The sequence below is a fragment of the Mobula birostris genome, chromosome 1 (assembly GCF_030028105.1).
Source record: "Mobula birostris isolate sMobBir1 chromosome 1, sMobBir1.hap1, whole genome shotgun sequence".
NCBI classification, from domain to species: domain Eukaryota; kingdom Metazoa; phylum Chordata; class Chondrichthyes; order Myliobatiformes; family Myliobatidae; genus Mobula; species Mobula birostris.
Genome location: NC_092370.1, coordinates 24,812,924 through 24,834,993, shown reverse-complemented (window position 1 = coordinate 24,834,993; position 22,070 = coordinate 24,812,924). Strand labels below are relative to the sequence as shown.

General features: G+C 39.8%; 1 protein-coding gene across 2 annotated transcripts in view; it reads left to right on the top strand.

Annotated features, from left to right (window-relative positions):
* The window catches only part of mib1 (MIB E3 ubiquitin protein ligase 1), a 176,387-nt gene that overhangs the window by 124,482 nt on the left and 29,835 nt on the right, over positions 1-22,070 (top strand). For both annotated transcript variants that reach the window (XM_072252839.1, XM_072252829.1), the window contains exons 13-15: positions 6,820-6,952; positions 12,319-12,405; positions 16,091-16,252. In XM_072252839.1, the coding sequence (XP_072108940.1) occupies positions 6,820-6,952; positions 12,319-12,405; positions 16,091-16,252 (382 nt within the window). The remainder of the gene's footprint in view (positions 1-6,819; positions 6,953-12,318; positions 12,406-16,090; positions 16,253-22,070) is intronic.

Below are 22,070 nucleotides of genomic sequence, written 5' to 3'. Positions count from 1 at the left end.
ATAAAAGGCAGATAAATCCCCAGGGCCAGATCGTCTGCATTCCAGAGTGCTTAAGGAAGTAGCCCAAGAAATAGTGGATGCATTAGTGATAATTTTTCAAAACTCTTTAGATTCTGGACTAGTTCCTGAGGATTGGAGGGTGGCTAATGTAACCCCACTTTTTAAAAAAGGAGGGAGAGAGAAACCGGGGGATTATGGACCGGTTAGCCTAACATCGGTGGTGGGGAAAATGCTGGAGTCAGTTATCAAAGATGTGATAACAGCACATTTGGAAAGCGGTGAAATCATCGGGCAAAGTCAGCATGGATTTGTGAAAGGAAAATCATGTCTGACGAATCTCATAGAATTTTTTGAGGATGTAACTGGTAGAGTGGATGGGGAGAACCAGTGGATGTGGTATATTTGAATTTTCAAAAGGCTTTTGACAAGGTCTCACACAGGAGATTAGTGTGCAAACTTAAAGCACACGGTATTGGGGGTAAGGTATTGATGTGGATAGAGAATTGATTGGACGACAGGAAGCAAGGAGTGGGAATAAATGGGACCTTTTCAGAATGGCAGGCAGTGACTAGTGGGGTACCGCAAGGCTCAGTGCTGGGACCCCAGTTGCTTACAATATATATTAATGACTTAGACGAGGGAATTAAATACAGCATCTCCAAGTTTGTGGATGACACGAAGCTGGGCGGCAGTGTTAGCTGTGAGGAGGATGCTAAGATTCACACAGGAAACAGTTGAGGCCAGTTCATTGGCGATATTTAAGAGGGAGTTAGATATGGCCCTTGTGGCTAAAGGGATCAGGGGGTATGGAGAGAAGGCAGCTACAGGGTTCTGAGTTGGATGATCAGCCATGATCATACTGAATGGTGGTGCAGGCTCAAAGGGCCGAATGGCCTACTCCTGCACCTATTTTCTATGTTTCTATACTATTGACAGAGTTCCAAAGGATTGAGAATTAATTTGAAGCCTATTAAATATTGAAAGGCTGAGATAGAGTGGACGTGGAGAGGATGTTCCTGTAGTGTGGTTGTCTAGAACCAGAGGGCACAGCCTCTGAGTAGAAGGATGTCCCTGAAAGAACAGAGATGAGGAGAAGTTCCTTTAGCCAGAGGGTGACAAAATCTGTCGAGTCCTTCTGTGGAAGGCAAGTCATTGGGTATATTTAAAGTGGAGGTTGGTAGGTTCTTGATTAGTAAGGGTGTCAAAGGTTATGGGTAGAAGTCAGGAGAATAGGGTTGAGAGGGATAATAAATTAGCTGTGATGGAAAGGTGGAACAGACTCAATAAGCTGAATGACCTAATTCTGCTCCAATGTCTTATGGTCTAAATTTGAAACTGTATTTTAGGAGATGGAGAATGATCATTAATGACCCCCTTGTGTTCTGAGGACATTCTGAGGTGCTTTATACTCAGTTACTCAAAATTTAGACACTAACTTAAAGGAAATTCCAATAACCAATTTACCCATAAGAATCAGTGAGAGAAGGTATTAATTACTCTGTGTGATTATATTTTCATAAGAGCTTTGGAAGAAATTGTTTTGTTTTCACCTGAGTGGGTAGATGGAACTTTGGCTTAAAGTCTCATAGAGTCACAATATGGAAACGGCCCTTTTGCCCACCAGATCTGTTACTGAATTGTCATGCTAGACTACATGCTTGTACTGGAAAAGAACTTGAATGCAAACTTCTGAATTTGTAAAAGAATAATAATTTTAAAAATTGTCTTTGTCACATTTCTGATCTGTTCAAAAATGTTCCAAGGGTGTTATCAACTGAAATAGGTATACTTATAAGGAACATTCATCCATTTTATAATCAAACATTTATTAAATGGTAAAAGCCAGTGGGATGCACAAGATTTGATAGTGATATCAGTACATCTGAATTTCAGCTTCAGATTTTCACTATATATTGATAAATATGGAAACAGTAAATTCTGGAAGTTTTTGATTGAAGTTAAGATAGGACTTCCAATATATTGTGCATATGAGAGATTACAAAGGAGTGGGGAAAGCGGTGGTAAATGGAGTTAGTTGTGGGTTAGCATGAAATCGTCTACTCTGGTTCTGAGTAAAAGAACTTAGAATGTTTTCTGTGTGGTAAGAGATTAAATGTGACCATGAAAAAAGATTTAGGATACTTGTATTTAAATCTCTGATGGTTTAATTGTGGGTATATAAAAAATTGTGTAAGCTACACAGCATGAAATACTGCAGGAAGTTTTGCCCTGCATTTTGTTGTTTTCCAGTGTTCACTGAGATAGCCAATCATGTTATATACAACTCTGTTGGTATCTTGGTGTCTTTGAATCACAGTAGCTGGAGCTGCTTTGCTTAGTTTCAAAATTGCCCTTCATCCCTACACACAGTACCTTCTGTAAGACTGGCTATTTAATATAAATATGTTCAACTCCCTTTGTTTGTTATAATGTTCTTTGAAGTGTAGAGTTTTTTTTGATAATTATGTTGGTGATTCTGTTCCTGGATATGTTTAAGGTATCTTTTTTTAAAAAAAATTCTGTGACATTGAAATAACCTCCACTTGCATGAATTGGGCTCTGGTTATTGTACCCAGATCCCCAGCTGACTTGGTAGACAGCTGATTCCTATTTTAATGTGTGACAATGACTCTTGCACTTGTCTGTGACACTTGTGTGGCTCACATGGGATGTGTTATATCTTCATGGTCTTTTCAGTATCAAATTATTTCCACCTGTTTTGAAATTTTTAATAACTAATGTTAGATTTTTGTATTAGTGCTGGATTTAAGTTCTCACCTACTTAAATAAGGGAGAAAGCATGTGATTGTTACAATGTTTAAAATAATTTTTATTGAACCTATTAACCGTACTTCTTGAGGAAGTTTTGAGTACGCTCATTTTCTCAGAAATGTGCTGCAGTCGTGCTTAAGATTTCTATAAAAATATAATAAAATTTGCTCAAGAATCATCATTCTGTTTGCACTCAATCTGTCTACTTAAGTGAATTTCAATGAACTGGGAATTATTTTTACATGTTTTCTGTTTCTGGTGATTTTTAGAGTTTAGAGAAACCAGGTCAATGCAAGCTTAATGTAACCAACGTGCGATAGAGCATAAGTGCCAAACCACTTGTAATTTAGTAAAATTTGCTAATTGAAGGACTTCAACTTTTAAGAACTTGTGGTGATGAAGAATGGAAATGGTACATGGATTGATTACTGCTTATGTAGCAAGCCAACGTGGACTTATTAGACTGAGCAGCTCACTTTGATATTAAGTAAATTCCTATGTTTGCAAAAATCTGAAGGCATATATTTAGCTCTGCATTTGCTTCATAATTTGAACATTTATCTGATTCATGGCTTATTCATTGCCTCTACAAAGAGTATTCCTGACTCTGTTTGATAGAGTTGAGACTCCTCTTAGTTTATTTTTAATTGGTTAACTTTGTGTGAAAAGAGTAAGAGAGATTTCTAGCACATTTATAATTTTTAAAGATTAGCTTTATTTGTCATATGTACAGTGAAATGCATCTTTTTCATCAAAGCAAATCAATGAGGATTGTGCTGGCGACAGCCCACAAGTGTCGCATTGGTTCCAGCACCAACACTGCATGCCCACACCGTAATATCAATCAGTTTGATATTTTTAGTAAATTAATCAACTTATGATTCCTTTAATATAAGATCTTAGTGCTAAACTACATTTAAAATTATACAAGAAATGGAAACCCAAGAGCAATAAAGTCTGTAACTGAGACTTTTTTGCATTTACTACAGATTAATTAAGTGAAATTAACTTGTACCTGTTCTTATATTCATTGAACCTTATTAAGATGCTATTTAATGAATATACCTGTGTTTACGCTTGTCTCTGGCAGGAATAAACACTGTGGCCCAGAGTTTACACTAACTGTAGAACTGTCCAAAGTCACAGCTTACTTCCCCATGAAGCACATTTTGACTTGGTCTTCTGCCCGGAAGCTAGGTCCCAGCTGATCTGCAAGGCCCTGCACAAATCAGTGCAATACCTCCAACTGACATCCCATGCAATCACCACCCCCATGCTCTCAAAATACTTGACAGACGCCAAGACTTACTAGTTGGCAAAGCTGTTAATAATTGTCTATAAATCAAAACTTCAGATGCAGGAAATCTGAAATAAAACAGAAATTGTTGTGGGTAGTCAGCAGATCAACCTGCTATCAAAAACATTCTTTTAATGTGGACATTTTAACGTTTGATTGTTCCCGGTGTTCAAAAATGTTCCAAAGTGCTCATGCTTTTTTAAAATAATAAGAATAATACAAATGTTATACTGTATAGAAAACATTAAAAACATGAGAGTAATGCAAAACAATTAACATTTAAATCAACTGAATTAATTATGTAAAATAAAATGCCTTGTACCTATTCTCTCTGTTCACAGCTTTTTACTATTGAAATCAGTGGGCGTGCTGGATTTGTGCCAGGTTAATCTGCTCAAGGGCAGGAAAATGTGCTGAAATTTATGCCGAGCAACTGGGCTTCAGGGGGAGTTGCCTGGGATTACAGTCATTTGAGTTGAAGTTCAAGTTTTGCTTGTGTTCAGGAGTCCTGAACTTCTGCCAAGTAGGTTAAAACAAGCTTCGATAAAGGCAATTGCCTGTTTCTAATCAGAATATCTGGGCCAAGCATAGATGATGAACTTAGAGTAGATAGAAATGGTTAATAGATACAACATTTTATACCAAGCTAACCAATTAAATGTAGATTGATTTTAAGATTAAGAAAACATCTAGTCAATGGAATATATTCTATTACAGCTCATAATGAGATATAAATATTTTAGTCAGGAAGTGTATAATTCACACCGGTGAAGAAACCTGTGATACAGTTTAGTACTGTGGGATGTATGTGGCTGTCTGTGTTTACATGTTGAACATGGTCATCATGAAAGTGAATATGGCAGATCTTGAAGAGTTGGTTTGACAGTTCTGCAAGTAACCGTTACATGGCACTTGCTTGTCAAAGTTTCAATGTTTTCTAGGTTTTAATCCATTTGGGGATGGAATGGATGGTACATTATTTGATGTATTATTGGGCACAAGCACGTGCACTCACTCATTGTTATACAGAATCACAAATAAGTTTAATATCACCAGCGTATGTCACGAAATTTGTTGTCTTTGTGGCAGCAGCACAATGCAATATATAATAATACAATAAAACAGTGATGCAGCCGGTTAGAATGCTCTCCACGGTACGTCAGTAGAAATTAGCAAATGCCTTTGGTGACATACTGTATCACCTCAAGGCGGCAACCTTGCTGTTTCTTTAGCATTTTGCCTGTTTTTTATGAGGCCGAGTTGCTAGCTCGACGCTCAACCCAGCATGGATGGAAATCGTACAAGGATCTGGCTGGATTCGAACCCAGGACCACTCTCCTCAAGTCTGGTGTGGATACTGCTACACCACCGGCCAGCTGTGTGGGCTGTGGTTAAGGTTAACTAAACAAGGAATGCTTGGAGAAAATTTATTTTGAATTTTCACTTTTACATTTTTTTCTGTCAGTTTTTTACATACATATCCTGATCTTGGTAGGAGGTAGCATTTATTGGCGGTATTGGCCAAGTAACAATTCCACATGTATTGGCAGTGAGTGGCAATGGACCTGTTCCTGGTGGAGAGTTTTACAGTCAAGCTTTATGCCGTTGTCAAGCAACCAAATTTCTTGTAAGTTATATTGATAGGAGTGAGCAGCACAGGTACATTGGTAATCATGTCTACATAGAAGTTTTGCATTGGCTATCTAAATCCTAAACCATACTCTGTTTTCATAAGTTTAATATTTTCTGTCGTTCTTGATATTCCCAGCTTCACAGAAAACTGTTTTGCTATTCTCTCCTTGGAATGATATCTTCTCATCCCAGCCATCTTTTTGGTGAATACGTGCTGTTAATGTCTATTTTATAATGTAATGCTTAAATTTCACACAGTCCTCTGGTGCCTTAATCAAACCTCTAGCTCTTCATGCTTGCATAATTCCCTCAAGCAATTGTAAGAGCCTGTTGAAGCAAACTGAAAGATCGCACGGTGTTTGTATTTGAATAACACGTAATTTATTAAAAACTGGTGTACACCTGAAGATGAGCCAAAGCTGAACTACCTGAGTATGGAATGGTACAGCTTTTACACTCAGTTGATGAGATTAGCAGTAAAACTACATTTTGATAACAGAATAATGGCTACAGGAAGACATAATTAAGTAACAGACTAGGTCTTGATTAGAGAATAAAATGATTATCCACAGGCTTCGCAGTAAATCCAATTTTCTATTACAATGGGTGTATGCTAGAAAAGAATTAGTGAAATTTCTGATACTTGGGTGTCGTCACTGCTGCGTTCCATGTCTCTACTTTTGTCTGTGGTTCCCTATTAACATATTAGCACAATCCATATCTCTATATACTAATTATTATCCCTCACAATCCTTTCCCCTACAATAGTCTTAATGATTTCTGTTTTTATTCCCTTTAACAGTGGTATTTGTCAATGCTAATTATAGATCCCCCTGCAGTTTACTTGGCTCATATCAACTAATTTACTGTGTATTAGAAACTATAACTTAGAAACTTCATGTTCCATGCACTGCTTAGTAGATATACTCACTGAAATATTAAGTGAACTTAAACCAAAAATGAACAGAATTCTTTTGTATTTTTATGTGGGCTTTGTGTATCACTATTCCTTTAATGAGTTGAAAAACACTGGGTGCTGTATTTGAATTTTGACTTGGATGGAGTATTTGAGAAAAAGATCCGATGAAATTAACATCTGACATCTTTTGTTACCACAGTGCCATGCGTGTATTACTTTCCAAACTTCCAAGGCCATGGATCGTGGATGAGAAAAAGGACGATGGATATACTGCTTTACATTTAGCAGCATTGAACAATCATGTTGAAGTGGCAGAATTATTGGTTCATCAGGTATGACTTTGTGCTCAAAAGGTTTACATTATGGAAATTGAAACATTTCATGGCAAGATCTGTTAACTATAATTTCACCAGTGAAGTAATTTGCAAAAATTAGCTTCATTTTTTGAAATCATGGAATCAGATTAGGTGCGGGTACATACAGGAGTAGTGCACATTGCACAAAGAATGATCAACGGGGTCAGGAGGAGAGAGGTATTTAGAAGTATAGTATCCAGAGAGTTCAGTAGAAAAGATAATTTTTCACCTGAGTTAGAATCTGGAAAATTGGATCGTGGGTGCTCTTCTGATGTACACAATGGTGAATTAATTTAGAACTGCTACAGCAAAGACTAAAACATTTGCTTAGATTGTTTTCTGGAAATGCTGTTGACTTTCAGAGCTGCTTGCTGTACTGATTTCTTTCATCCACAAGTTCCTGAAGTTCTCCCTTTAACAGTGTTTAATTCAGTTGGTGCAGATTTTGTGCATTTTTTTCTCAATTTGCAGATAAGTTACTCAAGGTGTGTGTAGCAGCTGAAGATCTAATTGCTATTGAAGAAGTCTCTCATAATTTTTCAGCCTTCACTTACCAGGAGGCTGTGTCATTGGGGAGTTGGAGATGGTTTGATCGAGATGTTGCACAAGTGGTATTTGGTTGGTAGACAGAAAATCTGTAAATACATATTTACATGCCTTATTAATATAATTTAGGTGTGAACATAGAATAGTACAGCACAGTACAGGCCCTTCGGCCCACAATGTTGTGCCGACCCTCAAACCCTGCCTCCCATATAAGCCCCCACCTTAGATTCCTCCATATACCTGTCTAGTAGTCTCTTAATCTTCACTAGTGTACCTGCCCCCACCACTGACTCAGGCAGTGCATTCCACGCACCAACCACTCTCTGAGTAAAAAACCTTCCTCTAATATCCCCCTTGAACTTCCCACCCCTTACCTTAAAGCCATGTCCTCTTGTATTGAGCAGTGGTGCCCTGGGGAAGAGGTGCTGGCTATCCACTCTATCTATTCCTCTTATTATCTTGTACACCTCTATCATGTCTCCTCTCATCCTCCTTCTCTCCAAAGAGTAAAGCCCTAGCTCCCTTAATCTCTGAGTACAGCATTTACATATTTTCTGTCGACCAACCAACTGCTATATTTTGTCGCACTCCTATATATCCAACAGGTAAGCTCTCAATCTTCAGCCGGGATATATATTACAAAATGTATATCTGATTCTGCCATCAAGTCTGGCAGAACCAAATTGCAGTGATGCCGGTCAGGCGGTAAGATCAGGATGAAATTGGAGGAGAAGGAGAGAAGATCTCATTTCGCTGTTGAGAAGAATGCAAGTTGAGTAGGGTGTTAGGTCTTAGGATCATGGGATGCATGGATGATTTCTGAATAACTTGTAGATCTACGATCCAAGAAGAACATCTGCATTCTATCAGCCCACAAGAATTACTGGAAAGGTACTTGCCTGTTTCATCTAGCAATTTGAACCTCTCTTCATTTAATATTGAAGAGGGGACAAGTGGGGGAAATGATCTTGGACATTAATAAGGTGTCAACAGACATGCAACAACAGGGTGGCACTGACACTTAATTGCTATTACTGAAGGTCTAGCTCCCAGTTAAAACATCGGTAGGATATTGGAGTGATTCCTGATGAATGTACCAGGATACAGTGTAGAATCTGCATAATTCCTGAAGAATGGTGCCATGTGAATCATACATTGAAAGCTTAATTCCTTTCCTCCTCATGCTATTGGTAAGTAGTGTAAGAATAGTGAATACCAAGGTGAACCTGTTGGAATCCGGCAGTCCCTGAAAATAGGCATGTTTTCTTGATAAAGGGTAACTTGTAAAAATACCTTGATCTGTTAATCATGGGTATAGGGTTTTTGATATGTTAATGAAGTAGGCCACCACTTAAGATGTACTGACTAATAAATTGTTTGACTGAAGACCCAATTATCTCATAATGTGTACCTTTTTCTAATTGAGCCTGAATTATTTGAATCTTTGGTTGCTCACAGTGTATTTGAAGCGTATGTTATTCCATAATTCATAAAATGGTAAGGAGAGAGGCATAAATAGGGTAGATAATAAAGATTATAAGGCTAACAGGAAGAAGTTTAAGAAGAAAATTAGGAGAGCCAGAAGGGGCCATGAGCAGGCCTTGGCGGGCAGGATTAAGGAAAACCCCAAGGCATTCTACAAGTATGTGAAGAGCAAGAGGATAAGATGTGAAAGAATAGGACCTATCAAGTGTGACAGTGGGAAAGTGTGTATGGAACCAGAGGAAATGGCAGAGGTACTTAATGAATACTTTACTTCAGTATTCACCATGGAAAAGGATCTTGGTGATTGCAGTGATGACTTGCAGTGGACTGAAATGCTTGAGCATGTAGATATTAAGAAAGAGAATGTGCTGGAACTTTTGGAAAGCATCAAGTTGGATAAGTCGCTGGGACTGGATGAGATGTACCCGAGGCTACTGTGGGAGGCAAGGGAGGAGATCGCTGAGCCTCTGGCGATGATCTTTGTTTCATCGATGGGGACGGGAGAGGTTCCGGAGGATTGGAGGGTTGCGGATGTTGTTCCCTTATTCGAGAAAGGGAGTAGAGATGGCCCAGGAAATTATAGACCAGTGAGTCTTACTTCAGTGGTTGGTAAGTTGATGGAGAAGATCCTGAAAGGCAGGATTTATGAACATTTGGAGAGGTATATTATGATTAGGAATAGTCAGCATGGCTCTGTCAAGGGCAGGTCGTGCCTTACAAGCCTGATTGAATATTTTAAGGCTGTGACTAAACACATTGATGAAGGAAGAGCAGTAGATGTAGTGTATATGGATTTCAGCAAGGCATTTGATAAGGTACCCCATGCAAGGCTTGTTGAGAAAGTAAAGAGGCATGGAATCCAAGGGGACATTGCTTTGTGGATCCAGAACTGGCTTGCCCACAGAAGGCAAAGAGTGGTCGTAGACAGGTCATATTCTGCTTGGAGGTCGGTCACCAGTGGTGTGCCTCAGGGATCTGTTCTGGGACCCTTACTCCTGGAGATTTTTATAAATGACCTGGATGAGGAAGTGGAGGGATGGGTTAGTGAGTTTGCTGATGACACAAAGGGTGGAAGTGTTGTGGATAGTGTGGAGGGCTGTCAGAGATTATAGCGAGACATTGATAGGATGCAAACCTGGGCTGAGAAGTGGCAGATGGAGTTCAACCCAGATTAAGTGTGAAGTGGTTCATTTTGGTAGGTCAAATATGATGGCAGAATATAGTATTAATGGTAAGACTCTTGGCAGTGTGGAGGGTCAGAGGGATCTTGGGGATGCTCAAAGCAGCTGCGCAGGTTGACTCTGTGGTTAAGAAGGCATACGGTGTATTGGCCTTCATCAGTCGTGGAGTTGAGTTTAAGAGCCGAGAGGTAATGTTGCAACTATAGGACCCTGGTCACACCCCACTTGGAGTACTGTGCTCAGTTCTGGTCGCCTCACTACAGGAAGGATGTGGAAACCATAGAAAGGGTGCAGAAGAGATTTACAAAGATGTTGCCTGGATTGGGGAGCATGAGTGAACTCTGCCTTTTCTCCTTGGAGTGACAGAGGATGAGAGGTGACCTGATAGAGGGGTATAAGATGATGAGAGGCATTGATCTTGTGGATAGTCAGAGACTGTTTTCCCATGGCTGAAATGGTTGCTACAAGAGGACACAGTTTAAGGTGCTGGGGAGTAGGTACAGAGGAGATGTCAGGGGTAAGTTTTTATAACAGAGAGTGGTGCATGCATAGAATGGGCTGCCGGCAATGGTGGTGGAGGCGGATATGATAGGTCTTTTAAGAGACTTTTGGATAGGTACATGGAGCTTAGAAAAATAGAGGGCTATGTGTAAGCTTAGTAATTTCTAAGGTAGGGACATGTTCAGTGCAACTCTGTGGGCCGAAGGGCCTGTATAGTGCTGTAGGGTTTCTATGTTTCTATAATTGGAATCTTATGCCATATCCATAGTTGCTGCTTTTAAAAGTCATTTAGGCACTTTAAATAGATATTACATTTATGGTCCTAAAACAGGCTAATTTAGTGTAAATGTGTATAAATGCCAGCCGGATATAAATGTAGTGGCATCAGCACTGGACTTCGAAGCGAGTGATCCTGGGTTTGAATGTAGACAGCTCCTTGAATGCTTTCAATCTGTGCTGGGTTGAGCATCGAGCTAACAACTTGGCCTCATATATATTTAAAAAAATCAGACAAAGTGCTAAAGAAATGAGAAGGTTGCTACCCAATCTCAAACAGGGCGCGGAGAGGAATAACAACAAATGTCCACGTTGAACAGAGTGAGCTCATTGCCCGTTTGTGTACTATATAGTTCTGACTGATTAATTCAGGAATTAAAGTAATTTTTTTAAAAATTACAACTAAGTATTGCTAATTAGTGGGGTGCCACGGTAGTGTAGAGGTTAGTGCAACACTATTACGGCTCGTGGCGTCAGAGTTCCATTCCAGCGCCCTCTGTATGTTTCTTCCCGTGTGCTTCCACCGGGTGCTCCAGTTTCTTCCCACGTCCAAACGTGTACTGTTTAGTAAGTTAATTGGTCATTGTAAATTGTCCTGTGGTTAGGCTAGGGTTAAATTGGCGGGCACGGCTTGAAGGCCTGGAAAGGCCTCTTCCATTCTGTATCCCTAAATAAACTACATGAGAAAACTAGAATGATCACAATAATAAATTTCTAATACTTAAATATAGCTTGATTTTTATGAGACTTGGGAGTATGGGCCATTCCAGGATTAAGAGCACCAACTTGCACTCAGGAACAGCTTCTTCCCCTCTGCCATCTGATTCCTTAGTGGACATTGAACCCTTGGACACTACCTCACTTTTTTAATATATATTATTTCTGTTTTTTGCACAATTATTAATCTATTCAATATACATATACTGTAATTCATTTACTTATTATTATTTTATTTTGTATTTTTCTTCAATATTATGTATTGCATTGAACTGCTGCTGCTGAGTTAACAAATTTCATGATACATGCTAGTGATGATAAACCTGATTCTGACAATCCTACATATCAGCGAGTTGACTTGAGTACAATCATTCATTCCTACAAAGGGCAGAACTAGTTTATTTTAGTAAATGTTCTATTTATCAATTTTGTGTGCTTGTGATGTCATCTATTACAATACTAGAAATATGGATACTATATCAAGTGACTTTTGTGTTTTTTCTGATTTGTGACCAAAATCAACACGGCCATCTGTAAAAATAAAACTTACTTGTTATGTGGGGCTGGCCTGCATTATGTAGTTGGAAAAATTGCTGTATCACTTAAATCACAAAGTCCATTGGTTCTTTTTTTCAGGGCAGCGCTAACCTGGATATCCAGAATGTGAACCAGCAAACTGCATTACATTTAGCCGTTGAACGCCAGCATACTCAAATTGTTCGGGTAAGGTAGAATCCGAAAACTAAATAGCAATTTGTGGAAATTGATTATTGAAAAAATGGACTCTCAAATACTGTACTTGTGTAAGTTTGCATCAAAATGCTTGTATGGCATTGCTACTTGGTATTCCTGTACTCAGCAATTACTGTGATACGGAATTGACCTCAAATATCTTGTAGGACTATTATTATTATTTATATAACTGCTTAGATTTTATTTTGAGAAGCAGAATTGGCATCGACGTACACTTACAGTTTTGTGTTGTACTAATTCTTGTTTTGTATAAAGTAATAAGTCTTTCAACTCATGCTGTATTCTGTGTCAAGATTAAACAGTTCATTGATATCTGTTTAATGCTTGGGGCATTCCAGAAACGAGAGCACTAACGCAGCCGCTACCTCGTGGCATTCCTGTAATAATAAATAAGCCCATGAAATGGTGTGGAGAAGACTGCATTTGAGCCTACGTGTTGGTGCAGTCACGTGGCATTGAGATGTGAGACCTCGGGTTGCTTCCTGGCTAGGACAATGAATAATGGCGTTGCTGGAAACTGGCAGCCTCTGTTTCTTATATGAATTTAGAATTTATTTAAATCTTACATCCATCCCACAATGTGAATGAGTAACACACATCAAAGTTGCTGGTGAACGCAGCAGGCCAGGCAGCATCTGTAGGAAGAGGTGCAGTCGACGTTTCAGGCCGAGACCCTTCGTCAGGACTAACTGAAGGAAGAGTGAGTAAGGGATTTGAAAGTTGGAGGGGGAGGGGGAGATCCAAAATGATAGGAGAAGACAGGAGGGGGAGGGATAGAGCCAAGAGCTGGACAGGTGATAGGCAAAAGGGGATACGAGAGGATCATGGGACAGGAGGTCCGGGAAGAAAGACAAGGGGGGGGGGACCCAGAGGATGGGCAAGAGGTATATTCAGAGGGACAGAGGGAGAAAAAGGAGAGTGAGAGGAAGAATGTGTGCATAAAAATAAGTAACAGATGGGGTACGAGGGGGAGGTGGGGCCTTAGCGGAAGTTAGAGAAGTCGATGTTCATTCCATCAGGTTGGAGGCTACCCAGACGGAATATAAGGTGTTGTTCCTCCAACCTGAGTGTGGCTTCATCTTTACAGTAGAGGAGGCCGTGGATAGACATGTCAGAATGGGAATGGGATGTGGAATTAAAATGTGTGGCCACTGGGAGATCCTGCTTTCTCTGGCGGACAGAGCGTAGGTGTTCAGCAAAGCGGTCTCCTAGTCTGTGTCAGGTCTCGCCAATATATAAAAGGCCACATCGGGAGCACCGGACGCAGTATATCACCCCAGTCGACTCACAGGTGAAGTGTTGCCTCACCTGGAAGGACTCACAGGTGAAGTGTTGCCTCACCTGGAAGACCTTGATCCTCTCGTATCCCCTTTTGCCTATCACCTGTCCAGCTCTTGGCTCTATCCCTCTCCCTCCTGTCTTCTCCTATCATTTTGGATCTCCCCCTCCCCCTCCAACTTTCAAATCCCTTACTCACTCTTCCTTCAGTTAGTCCTGACGAAGGGTCTCAGACTGAAACGTCGACTGCACCTCTTCCTACAGATGCTGCCTGGCCTGCTGCGTTCACCAGCAACTTTGATGTGTGTTGCTTGAATTTCCAGCATCTGCAGAATTCCTGTTGTTTATGTGAATGATTAAAAACCTTTGTGTTATGACTCCATTGCAGTGTACAGACATGGGAATTTAAAAGTCGAATGGCCTGTAGAAAGAAGCTGTTCTGTAGCCTGTTGGTCCTGGCTTTAATGCTGCAGTAGCGTTTGCCAGATGGAAGCAGCTGAAATGGTTTATGTTTGGGGTGACTAGTGACCCCGATGATCTTCCAGGCCTTCTTTCTGCATCTACTCCTGCAAATGTCGTCATTGGAGGGAAGTTCACATTCACAGATACACTGGGCTGTCCGTCCCACTCTGTGCAGTTCCCGTACCAGATGGTGATACAGCCAGTCACTGTGCCGTCAATGGTATCCCCGTAGAAGGTCTTAAGGATTTGGGGGCCCATGCCAAACTTCAGTCACCTGAAGTAGAAGAGATGCTGTTGTGCTTTTTTTTTTGCCTCAAAGCCCGTGTGTACATTCTAGGTGAGATCATTGGTGATGTATATACCAAGGAACTTGAAGCTACTTGGCTTCTCAACTGCAGACCCATTGATGTTGATCGGGCCGAGCCTGTCTCCATTCCTCCTGTAATCCACAATCAGTTCTTCTGTTTTTTGGACATTGAGGGAGAGGTTGTGATCTTGGCATCACTGTGTCAGGGCGTTAACCTCTTCTCTGTAGGTTGTCTCATCACCACTAGAAACATGGCCAATCAAAGTCGAGTCATCTCCGAAGTTGATCAGATTGGAGCTGTGTGTGGCGGTACAGTTGTGGGTGTAAAGGGAGTAGAGAAAGGGACTCAGAACACAACCTTGGGGTCCCCTGTGTTGAGGGTCAGAGGGGCAGAGGTGAGGGAGCCCATCCTTACCACCTGTCAGCAATCCGATAGGAAGTCCAGGATCCAGCTGCACAAGGTGGGGTACAGGCTGAGGTCTCTGAGCTTCCTGTCGAGTCTGGAGGAAATTATGGTGTTAAGTGCTGAACTGTATGTAGTCCAGGAACAGCATTCTAATGTATGCATCCCTCTTCTCCAGGTGAATGAGGATGGTGTGTAGTGCTGTGGCTATGGCATCATTGGTAGACCAGTTCTATCTGTAGGCGAATTATAGGGGTCCAGTGTAGGTGGTAGCATGCTCCAGATGTAGTCCTTAACCAGCCTCTCAAAGCATTTGCTTATAACCAGGGTCAGTACGGCAGGGCACCAATCGTTCAGGCATGCTACCTTGGTTTTGTTAGGTCCAATGACAATGATGGACGATTTTAAACGAGGGCACTACACACTGGTAGAGGGAGAGATTTAAAATGTCCATAAACACACCAGCCAGCTGTTCAGCACACACTTTGAGGATGTGCCCTGGGATGCCGTCCACTCCCGCTGCCTTGCGGCTGTTGACATGTTGGAATGTTCTACGTACATCAGCCTCGGAGATGACCAAGGTGCAGGTCTCGTCGGCAGCTCTCCTTGAGGGTTCAGTCCTATCAACCTTAGATCGAGCATAAAAAACATTTAGTTAAAAAAACAAACAACCTAGATTCTATGATCTTTCTGGGACCATCGTTGGAGGTGATGTCTCTCTTTCTGTCCCTCTTCATTGTTCTCCCCAGTCAGGAGATTTCTTTATAATAACCTCAAAAGCACCAACCACCATTTTGAATAAAAATTTTTAATAAAACTATTAATTCCATTATTTTGAGTATAATTAACATTTTCTGCTGAAATAAGGTTATTGAATCTTTAAACCATGTCCCTTGTTCCATGGACTAAATGCCAAAAGGTATTTCAACTTGAACAGCATTTTTTTTTTAAGTATTTTGCTCTTGTCTTGGGATTCCATTGTTTATGTATTTATGGGAAATGTTCACTCTTTTTGTGTCATACAATTTGTAACAATTTTCTAATTCAATAATAGTTTGACTAAAATCTAGAATTAAAATTACCAGCCTCGTTTTTATTATTATTAAGATATATAGTCATCCAATTTAGAGTTCAGTAAATATATGGTTGAAACAAATGTGCCTTTAAGAGAACATTATAACTGTGAATTCTAATTAATTATTAAGCTCTTGGTTCGTGCTGGTGCAAAGTTGGACATCCAGGATAAGGATGGTGATACGCCGCTTCATGAAGCCCTGCGCCATCATACTTTGTGTCAACTTCGTCAACTACAGGATATGCAGGATGTGGGGAAAGTAGACAGTGGCTGGGAACCCTCCAAAAACACGGTAACTATAATTTATTGGTGTTAAAGTTCCATGCTAAATATGTATTTTATGTATTAATTAAGGAGGATAATGCGTGAGAAGTAGGTTATATGCAGTATAGAGTTAATAGAACAACACTATTAAGGCAACTTGCATGGAGTTTAGAAAGTTGAGTCATAATCTTATTGAGATCGTCTAATTTATTTAATGGATTAAAATAGGTAGATATAGAGAAGTGATTCATGTGTAGAATCCAGAAGAACAGAGCATCAAGTTCAAGTTTATTGTCAACTGACTGTAAATATGCAAAACCAAATGAAACAAATTCCCTCTGGATCATTGTGCACCCACAATACATATATCACACACAGAACTTAAAGCAAAATATTACCACAAGTAAGTTAATAAAATATGATTCAAAATGCTTGTAGTGTGCAGCACAGATAAACAGTACAGTATATGTATACAGCTCGCTGTCATTGTGACAAGACCTCAGTGGTGGCAGGGTTTTCGTTAGTCCCACAGACTGGTGTAAGAAGCTGTTACCCAGTCTGGCAGTCCTCCTTCCTGATGGTAATGGATCAAAGATATTGTGGGATGGGCCATAAGGATCCTCAACAATGCTTTGGGTCCTTTGTCTCCCGGTAAATGTCACAAATCGGGGAAGCGGGGGAGACTCCATTGATCCTCTCGGTGGTTCTAACTATCCTTTGTTGGATCTTGAGGTACGATGCTTTGCAGCTTCTGTACCACACGATGATGCAGCCAAACAGGACACTGTTGATGGAATGGGGCAGGAGACCTTGCATCCTTGCATACATCAATCTCTGAAAGTTTAGATGCTGCTGTGCCTTCTTGACTAATGAGGTATTGTGGGTCCAAATTAAATTTTTCTGTGCACACCAAGGACCTTTGTGCTCTTCACTCTCACCATGGCAGAGCCAAAAATGTGCAATGAAGAATGGTCAAATCTGTGCCTTCCTAAAGTCTGCAATCATCTCTTGTCTTGTTAACGTTGAGACTTGGATTGTTGTTCTCGCACCATTTGGCAAGCGTCCCTACCTCCTCTCTGTATGCCAACTTAACATGTTGCTGATGAGGCCAACCAAAGTTCAAAGTAAATTTATTATCAAAGTACCGATTTGTCACCGTATACAACCCTGACATTCATTTTCTTGTGGGCATACTCAGTAAACCCAATAACCATAATAGAATCAATGAAAAACTGTACCAACAGGTCTACCAGTGTGCAAAAGATGACAAACTGGGCAAATCCAAAAAGAAAGAAAGGAAATAATAATAAATAAATAAGACCGTGAGACATTGGAGCAGACTTAGGCCATTTGGCCCATTGTCTGCTCCACGGTTTTATCATGGCTGATTCATTTCCCTCTCAACCCCATTGTCCTGCCTTCTCTCCATAACCTTTCATGCCCTGACTAATCAAGAACCTATCAACCTCTACCCTAAGTACACCCTATAAACCTGCCCGCCACAGCCTCCTGTGGCAACGAATTCTACAGACTCGCCACTCTCTGGCTAAAGAAATTCCTCTTCATCTCCATTTGTAAATTAACATCCCTTTATTCTGAGGCTGTGCCTTCGGGACCTAGGAGAAACTTCCTGTCCACATCCACTATGTCTAGGCTTTTCAATATTTGATAGGTTTCAATGAGATAAGACCATACATATAGGAGCAGAATTGAGTCATTTGGCCCTTCAAGTCTGCTCCAGCATTTCATCATGGCTGATCCAATTTTCCTCTCAGCCCCAGTCTCCTGCCTTCCCTCCATATGTCTTCATGCCCTGATCATCAACCTTTGCCTTAAACATACATAAAGACCTGGCCTCCTTAGCTGCCTGCGGCAAAGAATTCCACAGATTTACCACTCTCTGGCTAAAGAGAATCCTCCTCATCTCCATTCTAAAAGGATGCCCCTCTATTCTGAGGCTGTGTCCTCTTGTTTTAGTCTGTCCCGCCACAGGAAACTTCATCTCCACATCCAATCTGTCAAGGCCTTTCTATAGATTTCAATGAAGTCACCCCTCATTCTTCTAAATATTAGCAAGTAAAGGCCCAGAGCCATCAATTGCTCCTCATACAATAAACTTTTCATTCCCAGAATCACTCTCATGAACCTCCTCTGAACCTTCTCCAATGTCAGCACATTCTTTCTTAAATAAGGGGCCCAAAACTGCTCACAACAGTCCAAGTGAGGACTTACCAGTACCTTTATAAGGACTCAGAATTACATCTTTGCGTTTATATTCTCATTCCACAAAATGAACACATTTGCCTTCCTCACCACCAACTCACCTTGCAAATTAACCTGCAGGGAATTCTACACAAGGATTCCCAAGACCCTTTGTACCTTGAATTTTTGACTTTTCTTTCCATTTAGAAATAGTCGGTGCTTTTATTCCTTCTACCAAAGTGCATCACTATACATTTCCTGATACTGAATTCCAATTGCCACTTAATTTGCCCATTCTCCTAATCTGTCCAAGTCCTTCTGCAGCCTCCCTGCTTCTTCAACATTTCCTGCCCCTCTTCGTATTGTCCACATACCTGGCCACAAGTCATCGATCCTGTCATCCAAATTATTGACACACACCTATCATCTGCCACCTTGTGCTACTTCCTTCCCTCCCCCACCTTCTCCGACTCAGACTTCTCCCCTTCCTTTGCAGTCCTGTTGAAGGATCTAGGCCCGAAACATCAACTGTTTACTCTTTTCCATAGATGCTGCCTGGCCTGCTGAGTTCCTCCAGCATTTGTGTGTGGTAGCACTAGTGTGTGTTATCAAATCCTTTTGGTAAAAAGTAGAATATGGAATCAGATTCAATATCGCTGGCATATGTCATGCAATATGTGCTGCAGTTCATTGCAATGCATAACCAAAAGTATGAATTACAATAAGAATTGTATAGTCTACATAGTTTCATTGTCCATTCAGAAATCTGATGACGAGGAGGAAGAAGCTGTTCCTGAAACTTTGAGTTGTATGTCTCTAGACTCCTATACCTCCTTCTAGATGGTAGCAATGAGAAGAGGGCATGTCCTGGGTGGTGGGGGTCCTTAAAGACGGGTGCTGTTTTTTTGAGGCATCACCTTCTGAAAATGTCCTCAATGCTAGGGAAGCTGGTGCCCATGATGGAGCTGGCTGAGTTTTCAACTTTCTGCAGCTTTTTCAGATCTTGTGCAGTGTCCCCTTCATACCAGACGGTGAGGCAACCAATTAGAATGCTCTCTACAGTACATCTATAGAAATTTGCAAGATTCTTTAGTGACAGGCCAAGTTTCCTCAAACTCCTCATGAAATATAGCTGCTGCTGTGCCTTCTTTGAAGATCTATCCAAAGCCCAGCAGCTGCAAAAATGTTAACACCCAAGAACTTAAAACTCTTCATCTTTTCCACAGCTGATCCCTCGATGAGGACTGGTGTGTATTCCTTTGACATCTGCTTCCTCAATTTCTTGATCTTACTGATGTTGAGTGCAAGGTTGTTGTTTCAACACCACTCAGCCAGGTGATATATCTCACTACTGTATGCCTCCTCGTCACCATCTGAAATTCAGCCAACAATAGCTGTGTCACAGGCAAATTTATATATGGTGTTTGAGCTGTGTCCAGCCACACAGTTCAGGGTGTAGAGAGAGTAGAGCAGTGGGCTAAGCACACATCCTTGATGTGTGCCAGTGTTAATTGGCAGCGAGGAGGAAGTGTTACTTTCAATTTACACTGACTAGATTCTTCCAATGAAGAAGCAAAGAATCCAGTTGCAGAGTTAGGTACAGAGGCCCAGGTTTTGGAGCTTGTGGATTAGTTCTGAGGACATGATGGTGTTGAACTCTGAGCTGTAATCAATAAACAACAGCCTGAGACAGTGAGATTGCCTCCGCTGTTGACCGACTGTGGTGATAGGCAAATTGCAGCAGGTCCTAGTCCTTGCTTAGTTAGAAGTTGTTTCTGGCCAGGACCAACCTCTCAAACTACTTCGCCACAATAAATGCGAGTACAACTGAGCGATGGTTATTGAGGCAGCTCACCCTGCTCTTGGGCACTGCTATGATTGTTGCCCTTTTTTTTTGTAATATAATTTTTATTGAATTTTCAAAAGGAGTACATGAAAAAATAGAATCTACCCTCCCCCCTCCCCTTAACCCTCCCCCCCCCATATAAAGTCCTACCTAAAAAGAAAGAAAGAAAAAAGAAAGAAAGGAAGAAAAGAGCCGCCTGGGTATTGGAAGGTTTCCACATGCTCCATGGGATTCAAAATAAATTTGGTATAATTATTCGTTACTTTCCCCAAGTGACCAAAGTCTTTATCGGAGCACTTAAATATGCCATCCTATCTTTTGTAAATAAGGGCGCCAAATATTCAAACGTGTTACATATTTGTCTCTTAAATTATAAGTAATTTTTTCGAGTGGAATAGAACTAGCCATTTCATTATTCCAACGATCCCTACTTAAATACGAATCAGATTTCCAAGTAACTGCTATAGTCTTCTTAGCTACTGCCAATGCAATTGTTATAAATTCTTTCTGATATTTATTCAATTTAAGTTTCGGTTTTATCCCTTCAATATCACCTAATAGAAATAATACAGGGTTATGTGGAAATTGAATTCCAGTAATTTGTTCCAATAAGATTCTTAAATTTATCCAAAAGGGTTGAATTTTAAAACAGGTCCAAGTAGAATGTAAAAAAGTACCAATTTCTTGATTACACCAAAAACATTTATCAGATAGATTTGAATTTAATCTATTTATTTTTTGCGGTGTAATATATAATTGGTGTAAAAAATTATATTGTACTAATCTAAGTCGAACATTTATTGTATTTGTCATACTGTCAAGACAAAGTCTTGACCAATTTGTTTCATCAATATTAATATTCAGATCTGTTTCCCATTTTTGCTTTGACTTATGAGTTCCTTGTTTAATTGTCTGTTCTTGAATCAAATTATACATACAAGAAATAAATTTTTTAATTTTCCCTTTTAGTATTAAAATTTCAATTTCATTAGGTTTTGGCGAAAACATTGTTTGACCCAGCTTACCTTTTTAGTAAGCCCTTAATTGAAAGTAACAAAAGAAAGTATTATTAGATATTTTATATTTATCCTTTAATTGTTCAAATGACATAAATATACCTTGTTCAAAACAGTCTCCTATAAATTTAATCCCTTTTTGGTACCAATTGTATAAAAGTTGATTGTCCATTGTAAAAGGAATAAGTCTGTTTTGGAACAAAGGCCTTCTTGCTAATAGAGATTTCTGTGTTTCATTATCAACATTTATCTTATTCCATAGATCAATCAAATGTATTAATATAGGAGATTCTTTCTTTTCCCGTATCAATTTAGATTCCCATTTATATATAAAATCTTCAGATCTATTTTCTCCTATCTTGTCTAGTTCTATTTTAATCCATGCTGGTTTTCGATCATCGAAGAAAGATGCAATAAATCTAAGTTGATTTGCTTTATAACAGTTTTTAAAATTTGGAAGTTGTAACCCTCCTAACCCAAATTTACATGTCAATTTTTCCAATGATATTCTTGACATTTTACCTTTCCAAAGAAATTTTCTCACACATTTATTTAACTCTTGAAAAAATTTCTGTGGCAATTGTATTGGTAATGTTTGAAACAAATACTGTAATCTAGGAAATATATTCATTTTTACAACATTGACTCTACCTACTAATGTTATTGGTAATATCATCCATTTGTCAAGATCTTCTTGAATTTTTTTCAATAGTGGTAAATAATTAAATTTATATAAATTCTTTACATCATTATCAAGTCTTATACCTAAATACTTTATACCA